The 18784-nt window shown below is 38.2% G+C and overlaps 1 protein-coding gene across 1 annotated transcript in view; it reads right to left on the bottom strand.

Moving 5' to 3' along the window:
• The window catches only part of VWA3B (von Willebrand factor A domain containing 3B), a 201851-nt gene that overhangs the window by 136814 nt on the left and 46253 nt on the right, over nucleotides 1-18784 (bottom strand). Inside the window, 1 exon segment of the mRNA XM_072742949.1 lies at nucleotides 14348-14473. Within this exon segment, the coding sequence (XP_072599050.1) occupies nucleotides 14348-14473 (126 nt within the window).

The raw sequence follows: 18784 nt of genomic DNA on the forward strand, positions 1-18784 counted from the left end.
CTTCTTCTGCTGGATGTAGGTTTTATTTGCTATTCTTTCTCCAGTTCCTTTAGGTGAAAGGTTAGCTTTTGTATTTGAGTTTTTTCCAGTTTTTTGAAATATGCTTGTATTGCGATATATTTCCCTCTTAGGACTGCTTTTCTTGTATCCCAAAGATTTTGAGCGGTTGTATCTTCATTCTCAGTAGTTTCCATGAATCTTTTTAATTCTCTAATTTCCTGGTTGATCCTTTCAACTTTTAGCAGGATGGTCTTTAACCTCCACATTGTTTAAATTTCTTCCAAATTTATTCTTGTGAGTTAGTTGTCATTTCAAAGCATTATGGTCTGAAAATATGCAGGGGACAATCCCAATCTTTTGGTATCAGTTAAGACCTGATTTGTGATCCAGTATGTAGTCTATTCTGGAGAAAGTTCCATGTGCACTTGAGAAGAATGTGTATTCAGTTGCGTTTGGATGTAAGGTTCTATAATATCTGTGAAATCCATCTGGTCCAGTGTATCATTTAAGGATCTTGTTTCTTTGGAGATGTGCTTAGAAGATCTGTCATTTGTAGAAAGCAACATTTTGTAGAAAGTGTTGAAGTCTCCCAGTATTAGTGTATTATTATCTAAGTATGTCTTTACTTTGGTTATTAATTGATTGATATACTTGTCAGCTCCCACATTAGGGGCATAAATATTCATGATTGTTAGGTCCTCTTGCTGGATATAGTGTCCCTCTTCATCTCTTACTACAGTCTTTGGGATAAACTTTAATTTATCTGATATGAGGATTGTTACCCCTGCTTTCTGTGGGGGACCATTTGAATGATAAATGGTTCTCCAACCTTTCGTTTTCAGGCTGCAGGTGTCCTTAGGTCTAAAATGAGTCTCTTGTAGACAGCAAATAGATGGGTCTTGCTTTTCTATCCAGTCTGAAACCCTGTGTCTTTTGATGGGATCATTAAGCCCATTTATGTTCAGCGTTACTATTGAAAGATATGAATTTAGTGTCATCATAATACCTATTCAGTCCCTGTTTTTGTGGATTATTTCTTTGGGCATCCTCTTTCTTTTACAGAGTCCCCCTTAATATTTCTTGCAGAGCTGGTTTGGTGATTACATGTTCTTTCAGTTTCTGCCTATCTTGGAAGCTCTTTATCTCTCCTTCTATTTGGAATGAGAGCCTTGCTGGATAAATTATTCTTGGCTGCATGTTCTTCTCATTTAGGACCCTGAATATATCCTACCAGCCCTTTCCAACCTGCCAGGTCTCTGTGGAGAGGTCTGCTGTTAATCTAATATTTCTTCCCATATAAGTTAGGGATCTCTTGTCTCTTGCTGCTTTAAGGATTTTCTCTTTATCTTTGGAATTTGCAAGTTTTACTATTAAATGTCAAGGTGTTGAATGGTTTTTATTGATTTTGGGGGGGGACCTCTCTATCTCTTGGATCTGAATGCCTGTTTCCCTCCCAAATTAGGGAAGTTCTCAGCTATTATTTGTTCAAATATACTTTCTGGTCCTCTGTCCCTTTCAGCGCTCTCTGGAACCCCAATTAAACAAAGACTTTTCCTTCTGAGGCTATTTCGCTTAACCTTTCCTCATAGTCTTTTAATTGTTTTTCTCTTTTTTCCTCAGCTTCCTTCCTTGCCATCAATTTATCTTCTCTGTCTCACTCTTTCTTCTACCTCATTAACCCTCATCATTAGGACCTCCAGTTTGGATTGCATCTCATTTAATTGATTTTTAATTTCAACCTGATTAGATCTAAATTATGCAGTCATGAAGTCTCTTGAATCCTTTATGCTTTTTTCCAGAGCCACCAGGAGCTTTATAATTGTGCTTCTGAATTGGCTTTCTGACATCAAATTATCCAAATTCTGTAACTCTGTGGCAGAGAGTACTGTTTCTGATTCTTTCTTTTGTGGTGAGTTCTTTCTAGTCATTTTGCTCAGTGCAGAGTGGCTAATCATATTTGGTTCTTAATCTATTTTATTTGTGTATGTAGTGTAAGACACTGATGCATTTTCATTCTTTTGCATGTACGTCCAGCTTTCCCAACACCATTTGTTGAAGAGGTTGTCTTTTTCTCACTGTATATTCTTGCTTCCTTTGTTATAAATTAACTGACCATAAAAGCTTGGGTTTATTTTTAGACTTTCTATTCTGTTCCATTGATCATTATGTCTGTTTTTGGACCAGTACCATATTGTTTTGATCAGAATAGCTTTGTAGTATGTCTTGAAATCTGGGATTGTGGTACCTCTAGGTTTATTCTTTTTCAAGACCGCTTTGGCTATTTGAGGTCTTTGTGATTCCACACACATTTTAGGATTATTTGTTCTGTGAAACATGTATTTTCATAGAGATTGAATTAAGTCTCTAGATTGCTTTTAGGATGGACATTTTAACAATATTGGTTTTTCTAATCCATAAGCACACTATCATTCTGTGTTGTCTTCAATTTCTTTTATCAATTTCTCTCCTGCTACTTCATTATTAGTGTATATAAATGCAACAGATTTCTGTATGTTAATTTTGCATCCTGCAACTTCACTAAAATCATTTATCAGTTGTAGCAGTCTTTTGATGGAGTCTTTAGGATTTTCTCTATATAGTGTCATGTCATTTGCAAACAGTGAAAGTTTTACTTCTTCTTCACCAATTTGGATACTTTTTTTCCTTGTCTGACTGCTGTGGCTGGGACTTCCAGTACTATGTTGAATAAAAGTGGTGAGAGTGGACATCTTTGTCTTGTTCCTGATCTTAGAGGAAAAGCTCTCAATTTTTCACCATTGACAACATTATCTATGGGTTTTTCATATATAGCCTTTATTATGTTGAGGTACGATCCTCTGTTGAGAGTTTTTATTATAAATGGATGTTGTACTATGTCAAATGTTTTTCCCTCGTATATGGAGATAATTGTATGGTGTTTATCCTTTCTCTTGTCAATGTGATGTATTACATTGATCAATTTGTGAATATTGAACCACTGTTGCATCCCTGGAATGAATCCCACTTGAACATGGTGAATGATTTTTTTAATGGATTGCTGGATCTAGTTTATTAATATCTGGCTGAGGATTTCTGAATCTATGTTCATCAGAAATATTGGCCTGTGGTTTTCTTTTCTTGTGGTGTCTTTATCTGGTTTTGGTATCAGAGTAATGCTGGCTTTGGATAATCAATTTGGAAACTTGCCTTCCTCTCCTATTTTTTAGATAGTTTGAGAAGAAAAGATATCAACTTTTCTTTAAATGTTTGGTAGTATTCACCTGTGAAGCCACCTGGTCCCAGGTTTTCGTTTGTTGGGAGTTTCTTGATTACTGATTCAATTTTGCTGCTGGTAATTGATCTGTTCAAATTTTCTATGTTTCCTGGTTCAGTTCTGGGAAGATATATGTTCCTAGGAATTTATTCATTTCTTCTATGTTGCCCAATTTGTTGGCATATGATTTTTCATAATATTCTATGATAACCCTTTGTATTTTTGTGGTGTGGGTTATAATCTCTCCCCTTTCATTCCTGATTTTATTTGAATCTCTCTTTTTGATGAGTTTAGCTAAAGGTTAATCAATTTGTTGATCTTTTCAAAGAACCAGTTGATTTCTCTGTTTTATTGTTTTTTAAGACTCTATTTCATTTATTTCTGCTCTAATTTTATCATGTCCTTATTTCTCTTGGCATTGGGCTTTGTTCTTCTTTTCCCAATCCCTTTAGGTGTCAGGTTAGCTTGTTTGAGATGTTTCCTCTTCTTGAGGTAGGCCTGTATTGCTATAATCTTCCCTCTTAGAATAGCTTTTGCTGTATCCCAACAATCGATTTTGAACCATTGTGTTTTCATTTGTCTCCATGTATCTTCTTTCCCCTTTGATTTCTTGGTTGCCCCATTTATTGTTTAGTAGCATGTTATTTAGCCTACATGTATTTGTGTTCTTTGCAGCTTTTATTTTTTTGAGATTCATTTCTATTTTCAAACCACTGTGGTTGGAAAATATGCATGATATGATTTCAGTCTTCTTGAATTTATCAATATTTTGTGGCCTAACGTGATCTATTCTGGAAAATGCTATGAACATATATTCTCAATTCCCTTGATTATTTACCTAGGAGTGGAATTTCTGGGACATAAGCTAACTCTATCTTAACATTTGAAGACTTACCAGACTTTTCAAAGTGGGTGCACCATTTTACATTCCCACCAGCAACGTATAAGGGTTCCATTTTCTCCATATCTTGCCAACACTTGCTATTGTCTATCTCTTTTATTATAGCCATCCTTGTGGGTGTTAAGTGTTATCTCACTGTGGTTTTCACTTATATGTCTCTCACAACATCTTTTCATGTGCTTCTTGGCCATTTATCTATCTTTTTGGGGGAAATGTCTGTTCAAATTCTTTGTCTATTTTTCAATTGGGCTGTTGGTCTTTTTTCTGTTGAATTGTAAAAGTTCTTTATATCTTCTGGACACTAGATCCTTATCAAACATGTGATCTGCAAATATTTCCTCCTATACTATGGGTTGTCTTTTCATATTTTCCAGTTTTATTGAGAATTAACATACATCACTAAGTTTAAGGCATACAGCATGATGGTTTGATTTTTATATATTGTGAAGTGATAATCATAATAGTTTCAACTAATACAATTAATAGATTCTCATACATACACAACAAAAAGAAAGAAGAAAAAGGAAAAATTTTTCTTCTTGTGAGGAGAACTCTCAGGATTTACTGTCTTAACAGCTTTTCTATATATCATATAGCAGCATTAGCTATCTACATCCCTAGTACAGGCATACCCTGTTTTATCATACTTCTCAAATACTGTGTTGCTTTACAAATTGAAGGTATGTGGCTACTTCGCATTGAGCAACTATATCAGAACCACTCCTTTAACAGCATTTGCTCACATCATGTCTGTGTCACATTTTGGAATTTTCATAATATTTACTTTTTTTTCATTATTATTACATTTGTTATGATGATCTGTGATCAGTATGACTTGCCAAAAGCTCTAGTGATGGTTAGCATTTTTTAGCAATAAAATAATTTTTGAATAAGGTATGTACTTTGTGTTTTTTTAGACAATGTTATTACACACTTAATAGACTACAGTATAGTGTAAATATAACTTTTTATGCACTGGGAATCCAAACAATTAGCTTGAATTGATTTACTGTTATATTTACTTTATTGCAGGGATCTGGAACCAAACCCACAATATCTCCAAGGTGTTCCTGTATTGATATATGCAGTTGTCTTTTAAATCACATAAGAGAAAAAAAAGTGATAGTAAAACTACATTTATGCTGTTTTTTTATAATTTACCTATGTAGTTATTGGTGCCCTCTACTCATGTGGATTCAAGTTACTCTCTAATATCCTTTCATTTCATCCTGAAGGACTTCCTTTAATATTTTTCTGGTGGTAGGTTTGCTAACAATGACATCTGTTTTTGTTAATCTTGAATGTCTTAATTTCTCCTTCTTTTTGGTGGGCAGTTTTGCGAGATATACCATTCTTGGTTGACAGTCTCCATGTATTAGCAGTTTTGCCAGATATACCATTCTTGGTTGACAGTCTCTTTTACCAATTTGTATATTTCATCCCATTGCTTCTGACCTGCATGGTGTTTAATTAGAAATCAGCTGTTCATTTTACTGAAGATTTCTTGCATATGGCAAGTCACTTCTGTCTTAGCTTCTTTCACAATTCCTTTTTTGAGTCGCGTACTTTCTGTTATGAAAGGTTATTAATTATTGATTCAATTTCTTTAGTAGGTTTAGGCCTATTCAGATAGTCTGTTTCTTCTTGTGGAAGTTTTGACAAATTGTGTCTTTCACAGAATTGATCCATTTTATCCATTGACCCATTAAATTTGTGGGCATAGAATTTTCATAATATTCCTTTATTATTCTTTTAATACCCATGGGATCTCTAGTGATGTGTCTCCTCTTTAATTTTTGGTATTTGTAATTTGTATTTTTTTTTTTTTAGCCTGGCTAGAGGTGTATTGATTTTATTATCCTTTCAAAGAAACAGCTTTTGATTTTGTTGGATTTTTTTCTAATTTCTTGTTTCCAACTTTACTGATTTCTGCTTTAATTTTTATTGTTTTTTTTTTCTTCTGGGTACAGTAGGTTCAATTTGTTCTTCTTTCGCTAGTTTCCTAAGGTAGAAGCTTACTGATTTTAGAGCTATCTTCTTTTCTAATTTATGCATTCAATGTTATAAATTTCCCTCTAAGCACTGCTTTCACTGCATCCTACAAATCTTGATATGTTGAACTTTCATTTTTATTTACCACAGTCACTTTGTAATAAAATGATTCTAGCTCTGACATTTCATCATAGTTTGTGTTACATTCCAATATTCTTCCTAAATTTAATGCATCACATCTACAGGATTCTAATGAACTAATTATTCTCCCACATTTTGGAGGAATGACAGTGACAGCTTAAACTCTGACTTGCAGAATCATTATATGATATTCTTACACAGATGCTTTTCTGTTTCTTTTTTTAATCTAGAAAATACAAGGTTACTATATGAAGATGCATTTGAGTTCAACAAAATCCTGGCCCTTTTAGCAGTATCCTTGCTGCGTATTAATCAGCCCTGTCAACATTCATTTAACTATAAAGAGTTTTAAAGGTGTAAAAGAATGTTGGAAAAAATTCAGTTCTGGGAAGAAATATTATTTTCTCTTTTGCCTTGCCGGAAGTGTGAGCACTTTGCCAAGTGTTAGATTTGCTTTTGGTTACATAAGAAACCAGCTGTGCCCTGCCCTAGATCTTATCCTGCAAGTCCTATTTGAACAAAAGGGAAATATATTCTTGAGAAAATAAATATGTACAAAGGCTCTGTAAATCAGTCTGTTTTGCTTTCAGATCTTAAGTCATCATGTTGGTAAAATAGTCTTTATCTATTACATTAACTGGGCATCACTGGTACAGAATAGAGAACTTACATATGTTCTTCTACGTATGTATCAGAATCCAAAGATCTTGGAGTAAAAGATTCAGAAACATGACATTCCCACTTGATGGGGCCATGTCTTTACATCAAGAATGCTCAATTCATCCAACAGTATATCACTCACAGCTCTGTAAACTCCAGACTTGTAGAGTCAATTGCCTCTCCTGTTTCTCTGTTTGGTCTCTCTAGAGTGCTTCAGTCTTAATAAATCCAAACTAGCCTCATCACGTTTACCTGCAAACCTGGTTACCCTCTAGTATGGTATCCATCTAGGAACTTGGCTTTGACACCTATAACTTCCTCACCCCAAAGTCCTGCCAGCCAAGTTCAATATGTGAATATTTCCTCAGATCTGCCTACTTATCACCTCTCACTTATACACCTTAACTATCTTCCTCATCCTCACTTGGCCTCCCTCTTCTAATCTTTTTCTCACCTAGTAGCCAAAGTTATATTTTTTTCTAAATGCAAATCTGATTTCATCATTCCCTTGCTTAAAATCTTCGAGTGGTTTCCCACTGGTCTTAAATTAAGGACTGACATCTCATATGATGGTCTATAGACCCACCATGATCTGGTCCTTGCCCACAGTTCTAGACTCATCAAGGGCCAACTGCTAACTTGATCTCTGAGATCTACCCACAATTATCTTGCCCAAATTCTTCTAAAGTGCCATACTTCTTCCTGACTCAGGATCTTTGCATGAGTCATTCTGTTGCCTAGCATATACTCTTCCCTAATTCCCACCTCTTTACCTCATTATCTTGACTCCTCAATCTCCAGATATCCGTTCCAATAATATTTCCTCAGTAAAGCTTTCCTTGACCCCAGAAAATCAATAGCTCAAGAACTCACACTTTTCCTTAGTCACACTATTCCAGCTGGTAATTATATTTGCATGTGTATCTGATTTTTTGCTCTCACCAAGCAAGAAATGGTACAAGGTGCTGCTTTATTAGCACCTATCCCATGTCCGTTTTACTTATCATGATACTCATCATTTAGCACAGAACTACGTATAGTAAGCACTCAATAAATGAAAGAAAAAATGCATTAACCTTTTCTTAGACTTTGTTACATTTTAATTATGTGATAGGATAGCTATAAATCTTTTACATGTATTTTTTCATTTAATCCTCATAACAGCCCTGTGTAGTAGGTATTATCATTATCATACCAAGTTTGCAAATAAGGAAACTGAAGCACAGATACTAAATGTCTTGCCAAGTGTCACACAGGAGTGGGCAGAGCCATGATTAGAAATATCTTTCTAATTCCAAATCTGTGTACTTCATCACAACTTATAACAACAGAGACATCTAACTGGTGGTTTAATACAGTGATAATAAAAACAAACATTGCCCCCACCCATCCGTGTGTTTAAAAAAAAAAAAAGTGCTCAAAACTCCTATAGAGCTTTTGGTTGGAACTGACTGTAGGGCTTCAGTGTGCCTCTAGCCTCTTTCTTGTCATTTGACATTGAGTTTGATATTTTGAACCAATCAAGTATTGGGAGTCCAATCTTGGCGTAACTATACAACATGATTAGACTTATCTCCAGTGAGTAATAAAATGGTTGTGAAGGTTACTACAAATGAAGAGCTCCTGAAATGTTTTAAGCTGCAGAATCATCCAAAGAAGAGTCAAGTCTCCCTAACTTGGAAAATTTTTTGAGCGTTTTGTGAGAAAAGCCATCTTCTTATTTGAGAGTCATACCTGGCATACTCAAACACACACACACACACACACACACACACACACAGAATGCTCAGATGCATTAGCACCAATATCTCTGAACAGCTCAGCATCTCAAGAGTGATCCACATCCTCCTCTTTTACTTTATTAACATCTGTATTAAGGTATAACTGACATACAATAAACCACATTTAAATTTACAAATTGATACATTTTGATGTATGGTTAAGTTTATGTCTATCATCTTGCTATTCGTCTTCTATCGGCCCTATCTGTCCTTGGCTCTCTTTTTTTTCTCCTGACAGATCTTGAATCAAGTATTTTTAATTCCATTTTATCTCCTTTGTTGGCTTGTTATTTAGTAGTTATTTAGATATAGCAAACACCTCAATATATCATGCCCTAATTTCAATTGATATTATATGACTTCATGCACACTATAAGAACCTTATAATAGCATACTTCCATTTCTCCTCTCCTGAGTTTGTTTTGTTTCTGTAATGCACTGGTTTGTTGTTGGTTATTGTTTTAATTGTAGTAAAATATATATAACATAGAATTTATCACTTCAGCCATCTTCAGGATTGCAATTAAGTGGCATTAAGAATTCATATTGTTGTGCAACTATGACCACCATCCATCTCCACAACTTTTTCAGTATCACAAACAGAAACTGTTCACCCATTAAATAATAACTCTCCATTCTCCATTCCATCCAACCCTTGGGAACCACTATTCTACTTTCTGTCTTTATAAATTTGACTATTCCAGGTATCTCATATAGGTGGGCTCACATAATACTTGTTATTTTGTGTCTTATTTCACTTAGTGTAACACCTTCAAGACTTATCCACGTTGTAGCCTGTGTCAGAATTTCTTTCCTTTTAAAGGCTGAATAATGTTCCATTGTATGCACACACCATTATTTATCCAGTCATCTATCAGTAGACATTTGGACATCTTCGGAACTTATGCATACCAGAGAAAAATATGGTATCTTTGTCCATGTAGTTATTTTCTGTGTTCTCTATTTCTTTTTTGTAGCTCCATGATTTCCATTCATTTTTCCATTTAAAAGTATCATTGTCCTCCTGTTGGAAGCCCTTTAACATTTCCTGAGGGGCAGATGTGCTGATAATACTCTCTTTCAGCTTTCATGTGTCTGAGAAGATCTGTATTTTGCCTTTTTTTTTAAAAGATATTTTCATGGACTATATAATTTTAGGCTGAAATTTTAAAGTACTGAAAGGAAAAAAAAAGATGTTGCTTCCCTACCTTTTTACTTGCAACAAGAATTCTGCTGTCATGGTTATTTTTGTTCCTTTGTATACAACATTTCTTCTTTTTCCTCTAGTTGCTTTTAAGATTTCCTCTGTATTACCGGTTTTGAGCAAACTGATTATGATGTCCATTGGTAGACTTTCCCTCATTTTCTTGTACTTGACATCCATTGAACTTCTTAGATCTCTGAGGTATAGTTTTCATCAAACTTGGACATTTTTCAATCTTTATTTCTTCCAATATTTTTCAGTTCCCCCTTCTCTCCTCTCTTTGGAAATTCCATCTATATGTATATTTTGGCCAACTGAAGCTCAATGATGCTCTTTTGTTTGTTATTTGTTTTGTTTTTACTTATTATTATTCTTTTTCTGATTGTCTTTTTGTATAGTTTCTATTGCTATGTCTTCAAGTTCACTAATCTTTTTTTCCTGCAATGTCTAATAATCTGCCATTGATCTAATTCAGCATGTTTTCATCAAAGATATTTTCTTCCCTAAAAGTTTTTCATCTCTAAAAGTTCAATATATGCCTTTTTAAAAAATATCCATCCCTATTCCTACTTAAATTTTTAAACACAGGGGATCCCTGGGTGGCGCAGTGGTTTGGCGCCTGCCTTTGGCCCAGGGCGCGATCCTGGAGACCCGGGATCGAGTCCCACATCGGGCTCCCGGTGCATGGAGCCTGCTTCTCCCTCTGCCTGTGTCTCTGCCTCTCTCTCTCTTTCTCTCTCACTGTGTGCCTATCATAAATAAATAAAATTTAAAAAAAAATTTTTTTAATTTTTAAACACATAGAATACAGTTATAATAACTGAATTTCTTTTTCTGACAATTCTAATGTATCAGTTCTCAGTGAATTTGGATTGATAGATTATTAAGAGAAACATTTCCTGCTTCTTTTCACTCCTAGTAATCTCTGATTGGAAGCCAATTGTGAATTTTACCTTGTTGGCTACTTCTTGTTTTTGTGTTCTTTTAAATCTTTCAGAACCTTGTTCTGAGATGAAGTTTCATTACCTATAAAGAGTTCTTTCCTTCCATATCTTGCTTTGATGATTTCCTACGAGGGCCCAGAGCTCCACTGAATGCTACTGATTCCCTATTACTGAGGCTAGACTTTCCCAAGTAGTCCACCTGGTGCCCCATGAGTTATGAATTATTCTACTTCGGGCTGTTAAGAACAGGTACTATTCCTGGCTGTGTGTGAGCTCTAAGCCTTTTCTTTCTAATTCTTCCCAATGTATCTTTCCCAGCCTCAGGTAATCTCCCCAGATGAAAGAGTTCATCCATACTGAACTGAAATTCTCAAGGGGGGCTCTGCAGATTTCCTGAAATCTCTGTGTACCTCTCTCCTTTCTGATAATTCATCCTAAGAAATCTAGATTTCTTGGTCTCCCTGGACTCTTATCTCTGTCTCCCAGAATCATAAGTTTATTGTGCTACACCTGGGATCCTTCTCCCTACATCATGGCCTGGAAACTCTCTTAAAGCATTAAGTTGAGATAATCACAGAGCTCAATTTGGATATTTGGTATATCAGGGATCACTGACCTTTATTGCTTAGGGTCCAGTGTCTTTAAAACCATTATTTTAGGGGCACCTGGGTGGCTCAGTTTGTTAAAAAAAATATATTTCTTATATTTTTGTCAGTTTCTTCCTCCAGAGAGTTCTCATGTCCTACTCTTGGCAATTTAAAGACGTCAAAATTACTAGTAACAAGTATCTAGTCTCACCATCTTCTTATCCTAGGCATCAAGCTGATGAGTTATCCCTACCATATATCACCCTCCTGGCCTTTGGTATAACAATCCACCAGCTGATCCCTGAAGCAGTACACCTGGCCGAAGGGGTGTTACGCCCAGGAAGGCAGACTTTGTCTAATTCACATGAAGGTTTCACATGAATGGAAGCCCATATCACTGCCCTCCATCATAACTCCTAACTCATCCCCTTCAGATGGCTATGCTATCTGCTTTGGCCTTGCAGGCCTTGGGCAGCCAAACATAGGGAATGGCTATGCTTTCACATTAAGCAGACCCTCCTGTGCCTCAAAACCACTGCTGTGGTGGCAAAAGGAACAGGTCAGATACCCCAAATGTGGCCTCTGGGGCCAAAGCAAGGTTATAAAAGTTTCAGTGAGTACCCAACAGTGGAAAGGTCCTGAACAATTTTTGCTTTTTAAATAGAAATGATATACTTGTAGCATTTTTTGGAAAACGTTTAGTGTTTAGCTATGTGTCTGTGTCAGACTGAAATAAAGGGACAATGATCTATCCTTCTATCAGTCACTGAGGCCAAAAGTTTTTCTTTTCTGTTTCCTTTATGAATAGTATCTAAAAATCTTCTGTTAATCCTCAAACCTAACTACCCCAAGTTTAAATACTCCCTATTTTATCCCACCTGTGCTACCACAACAAAATACCATAGACTTGGGGGCTTAAGCAACATAAATTCATTTTCTCACAGTTCTGGAGACTGAAAGTCCAAGATCAAAGTGCCCTCAGGTTTGGTTTCTGGTGAAGCATCTCTTTCTGGCTTGTAGATGGTCATCCTCACATAGCTTTTCCTCTATGCACGTGTGGAAAGAGAGAAGTCTCTGGCATCTCTTCCTCTTCTTATATAAGGACACCAGTCATACTGGATTAGGGTCCCAGCCTTATGATCACATTTAACCTTAATTACCTCTCTTAAAGGCCCTATCTCTTCATACAATCACATTGGCGATTAAAGTTTCCATACATGAACTTTGTGGGAACAATTCAGTCCACTGTACTCTACCAAACACCTGAGCAGCAGGATCATTCTCCTTGTATAGCATGGATGCTGACTTCAGCCCATTTTCATTCTCTCAGGGATGACAGAGGACTTTTTGGGTTCATCCTCTGTATGATGTCACTACAAATGAGCAGCCCCTCTGGATAAGCCTCATTAGGCCCCTCCTTGGGGACTCCAGAGAGCTGGCACTGGCAAAGAAACTGCAGCTGGGCTGCCCCGGACCCATAACTGGACACCTAGCCACACTAAAAACTCACTGTCCCCAGAAATTTATCAGGTTGCACAGGGTAAGTCTGCCCATGCTTTTAACCTCTTCCTCTACACATGTCCCTTCCCCACTTCTCTTCAACTGCATCTCTGCCCCAGCTGATCTGGCTCCTTGTTCTCCTTTCACATTAACACCTCTGTAATATAGGCAGGGTACTAGAAGGCAATATAGACTGGCAAAGGTTCCCAAACTTTGCTGAATATTAAAATCACCTGGGAGCTTTCAAAACCCTCAATGTCCAGATCACATACTTTATGGATTCAACTGGAATGTCTCGGAGGAAAGCCAGACTTTGGTACTTTTATTAATAAAAGTAAAAGTAGTAACTAGGTTTGAGTCCTGGTTTCATCACTTCTAGTTCTGTGGCCTTGGGTACGTTACTCAACCTAAATAGAGCTAATGGTAACACCTATCTTATAAGATTATAGGAAGAGTTAAATGAGTTAATACTGTGAAGAGCCTAGCACAGGGCTTGCCATGTAAGGGATGTGCTTTAAGTGTAACTACCATTATTACCAGAGGTGCCCTAATGGAAATAAGTGCCCTACAGAAGAAATCCTTTACTAACTCAAGAATTCAGAAAGGAGAATCAATATATTAACTCTCTAACTGTGAAAGGGAAAAAAGTAAGCTAATGTTTATCAAATACCTGCTTGGTGCAAAGGATACATCATTTTACTTAATCTTTAAAATAATCCCTCAAGGCAGATATAATTATTTAACAGAAAAATAAAGTAAAACTTAAAGAGATTAATTCAGGTTATTGCTTAATGATAAAGTTGGGATTTGTAACCAGGACTTTCTCACTCAAAACTCAGGTTCCTCTGAATTCTCTTCTCAACTAGGTCTCTACCTTTGGACTTCCATGTCTGTCTTTTCATCAGCCAATTTTAGCAAAAATCCTAAGTCAGTTTAGCCAGAATCCCCCACCCTCTGTATCTGATAAAATTCCTTATTGCCTACCACCCCCAGGTGATGTCTGGTCACCAACCTGCCTTCAGCAAGAATCCTGTCAAGTGGGTTTAGCCAGAATCCCCCTTTACTCCTGATGTTTCCTCTTAGGAATTTCCTATCCACCAAACCCACCCTGCTCCTTGGCTACGAATCCCCACTTGTCCATGCTGCAGTCATCACTGAGCCCAGCTCGACACTGAGGCCTCTTTCCCCTAGCAAGAGTCACCACTTTCCAGTCCAGCTGGGGTTTTTTTGGACAATCACACACAGAGACACATACACTCTCACTCACATACACACACGCACACAAACCACAGCACAACTCTGAAAGAACTCCTCATGAAATAGCCCTTCATCCCCAACTAGTAACATTTAGGCCTCTTACACTACAAACATGAATAGCACCCACCGTGGTCTATTGTGGCCACATTAGACTTGGGTAGTTCAGTGACCAGCCTCTGAATCTGGGTCAGAGTGTTGCAGGCTTCCTCCATCTCCCTCCAAATGAGAAACACGTCCTCTCTGACTCCAGCTCCTGAGAAGAGAAACACAACGTGAGTGGGTGGCTCTGGCAGGCCCAAGAACTCTCTAGCAGTCCCAGAAGCCTGCCGCACCCCAGCCAAGTTTCTAGAACATTTCTGAACATCAAATTCCACTTTCCCCACTAATCTGAGAATCATAACTAAAATCCCTAAGGAAGTACTGTCATCCCAAGAAACCATAAATGCCGACTTTAGGATCCAATAAAGCTTTGTAAATATGTGTACCAGCCATATTTTAAGATGAATTCTTGAGAATACCCAAGTAAGATAAAGAATAAAATTATTCAAAAGCACCTAATAAAAGCCAGGGTGAGGAAGGTAAATTCAGTGGGATGTGAAAGTAATAATTCCTAACCTTTCTTAAGCTGAGATTTTCCACTTCTCTGAAAACCACCTCACAGTCTTTATTTTTCCCTAATGTAAGAAATGATTCTTTGGCCTCCTTTTCTGGATCTCTACTGTCTCAATTAAGGATTAGGCTTGGCTGTGTGACATTTTTTCAAAATTATATGGCTTCTTAATATAGATATTAATCTCATTCTCACAATCAATAACATTTTATTCCATGAGTAAGAGGTCCAGGCCATAACAGATGAGTAGTTTCCAGAGATTCTGGAGGGTGTAGGAGCAAGAGGGAAAGGGATATGACCATAGAAGTGCAACATGAGGGATCCTGTGGTGGTATCTTGACAACATCAATATCAATGTGCTGGCTATGGTAATGTTCTATAGTTTTACAAGATGTTATGACAGGGGAAACTGGGTAAAGAGCACCTGAGTATCTCTATTAGTTCTTAAAACTCTGTGTGAACCTACCATCATCTCCACATACCTCTTGACTAGAGCCTGCTGTGCACATGAGGCCAGTGGTGACTCCAAGAGGCCACAAGAGAATCATCTATTTTCAGTGGCATCCCTGGGCCCAGCTACTGGCCTGGTACTACTCAAGGCAGCTCAGGGGCTACCAGGGAGTTCTAATATGGTTGCAGACACAAGAATCTAGCAGATGTATTCTCTAGTTTTAAAAACTTCATTCCAATTAAAAAACAGCTTAAAAAACCAACTAACTCAATTCACTGACTGTATACAGTCAGTTGAGAGAACTCTGACGATGTTATTAAAGTAAGCTAGTCCAAACCCTTTAATGAGAAATACCTTTGAGGGTACCTGCTTTGTGCTTGGGCCTTTCTAAACATTGTCTCTGTCTCTACCACAGCTCTGCAGGCCAATTCTAATCTTGTCCTCATTCTACAGCTGCATATAAACTGAGGCAATATGCATTGTTCAAGGTCACACTGTCACTGAATGTCAGAGTAGGGAGTCAAAGCCAAGTTGGCATGACTATACCAACTCTGCCACCCTGAATAGTTGCCCTAGAAAAGGAATGGATAGTTATAGAAGGTCCCTGCAGCCCCCTCCTCCCAGCTGCTAATAAGATCCCACTTACCAAGCCTGTCTACATAAAAGTCCACAGATGTCTGACATCCTATACCCACAGAGAATGAGAGACTACCACCCCCAGACCTCTATGGGCTACCCCCAGGAAACTCACCTACCCAGGGTGAAAGGACTAACTTTAAATAACCAGGACAGACCAGGGCAGAACAGGGTCGATGTTTCTAACTTTCAAAAGTAATCAAGAAGGGCAGGGCAGAAGTAAAGGGATACCAGGGATTTGGCTCTCCCAAAGTTGGCCAGAGAGTATTAAAAGCTATATTCATAAAGAAGCAAGTGACAAGCCCTGACAGAGATGGAGGGTTACTGTGGCTCTATGGCCATTGACAGCCCAAGGGGTGAAACGTGATATGTACCCAGTTCCATGCTGGAACTCCAAAAATATCACAAACTGCTGCCAAATGCAAATCATAAGCCCACAGGACTTTCTGACTGCTGTAAAAGCAAAACTGACTTCCAGCTACTTATTGTAGCACAGAGGTGTGATGTAGCAGAATCCTTTCTTTAAAAGTTTCGAATGAGTCAAGGCTTTCCATTTTCCCCAGACTTGCCAATAATGTCTTAAGAGGTTAGCAACGAAGGGAAAATTCAAAGAAACAGAACTGGTCTTGATGATGCAGGACAGTGTATTTAAGGGTCAGCAATGGACAGCATATTCCCTGTGCAGGTGGTAGTAATCAAATTATCGATACACTGGTTTAGTCATTATAATTATGCACCTACAAATTCCAACACTAGTGATCAGAAAACAAAGCAACTCAAAACTGTCCATTTAATTGGGCTTGCTTTAACAATAAAACAAGTGAAATAAGTCAATCGGAGGACAAACATTATATGGTCTCATTCATTTGGGGAATATAGATAATAGGGAATAGAAGGGAAGGGAGAAGAAATGGGTAGGAAATATCAGAAAGGGAGACAGAACATGGAAGACTCCTAACTCTGGGAAACGAACTAGGGGTGGTGGAAGGGGAGGAGGGCGGGGGGGTGGGGGTGACTGGGTGGTGGGCACTGAGGGGGGCACTTGACAGGATGAGCACTGGGTGTTATTCTGTATGTTGGCAAATTGAACACCAATAAAAAATAAAATTATTAATAAATAAATAAACAAACAAACAAACAAGAAAAACAGCAGAGCAATAAGAAGCAAATCTTAGGACATTGAAGTTCTATTTCATTATTCCACAGGCAGTGAGCAAGGGCTGCCATTTTTATCAGGGTCACTTGTAAGGGACTTAGCTGGGATGACAGACAGTTGCAGCCCAGGGAGATAGCCCTACTGAAGACCAAGAGGATGGAGAACAAGGCACAGGAAATCCCAGTATTCAGAGAGCTCTATAAATTTGAGATGCCACAGGCTAAACCAGAGAGGAGACAAAACCACAATAAAGCCATACGGATTTTGATCATCAAGATACAAGCCAGTCAAGATCTGCTGTGCACAGAAGAAGGATATGGTTCCTCAAAGAGACATCCAGACAAACTACAAAATCTTCCAACCCAAACATCCCCCTCCCACCCCAAGCCCTGATATCTCCCATGTGCCATGAGGTAGCAATTTGAAGGCTGACAGCATTCTGACACTAGTAGGAGAGAGAGGTCACATTAAGTTGCTGTTTTTCATTAGCACCTGGTATTGATTTCTCAGACTGGCTGGTTTAACAAATGAAATGAGCCCCAGGTCAAATATATTTTGATATGTCAGGGGAACACCACCTCCTTGTCAAATCTTCCATGTCTCACCTACAGGATAAAGTCCAGTTGTCAGAGTCCAATTCATTAATTATTCATTTGGCAAATATTTGTCGAGCACTTACTATGTGGTGGATGGGCACTGCCAGTGCTGAGGGCCCTGTTTGCAATCAAGTCCAGGGTTCAAGGCCCTACAACATTCCCTCTAACGCTCTGCCACATGGCACTGTCCTCCCAGCCCTCTAGGATTTCTGTACACCACTATCTTCACCACCAGGAACCTCAGAGCCCTCCACTGCACTCACCCTACCCTTCATTCAGGCACTGTTCAGTCTCCACCATCAAGCTTGGCCCAGCCATCCCAGACTGTGATCTGCCTCCAGCTCCTTCTCAGTCCCGTGGAAGGAATTAGTCAGGACCACTGTTCTCAGTCATTTTTGCTGCCAGGACACACTCTTAGGTCCGCCCCCCACCCCACCATTAAATAGGCTCATAGTATATGTAATTCCTGGCTGCCTGTCACCCCCACCTTCAATTCCAAGGAAGACAAAGAAGTATCAGCCAGTGATGGTGAAAGAGTATTTGCATGACCTTGAATCCAGTCTAATTTAAGTCAATCCTTCATAAACATGACACTTTATTTTTAGTATGCAGCTGCTTACAACATAGCTCACCACTCAGCAGTATGTCCCCGGTCATCCTGCTGTCAAGAGCTATGGTCTAAAGCTTTCCTATGGTGTGAGCACACTGGCTTGGATTACTGCCTGTGTTCACATGGGCTGACTTCACTCACTGGATGGTAAACATCTTAAATATAGGGACAGTGTCTTTTCTTTCTTTGTATCTTCCACAGCACTTAGCACAGGATCCAGGATTCAGCAAGAATTCTTATCCTTCCTTGTTTTTATTGTCCTTATTACAAAGAAACAATGACTGAGCACCTAATACATTCTTTCCTCAGGGAATTGCCCTGCCTCAGGATTGACCTGCCTTAGGTCCCAATATTGCAAGAAATTCTTCTGAGTAGGATGTAACAGACTCACATCATTTAAGCATGACTGTGCCCTAGGTATTCCAGATATTAACATGTCGTGCCCTCAAACAGAACGTCCCTTCCTTTTTAGATCTTCCCTGCCACAGCTACACAAGGCTCCTCC

Source organism: Vulpes vulpes, chromosome 16, assembly GCF_048418805.1.
Source record: "Vulpes vulpes isolate BD-2025 chromosome 16, VulVul3, whole genome shotgun sequence".
Taxonomy (NCBI): Eukaryota; Metazoa; Chordata; class Mammalia; order Carnivora; family Canidae; genus Vulpes; species Vulpes vulpes.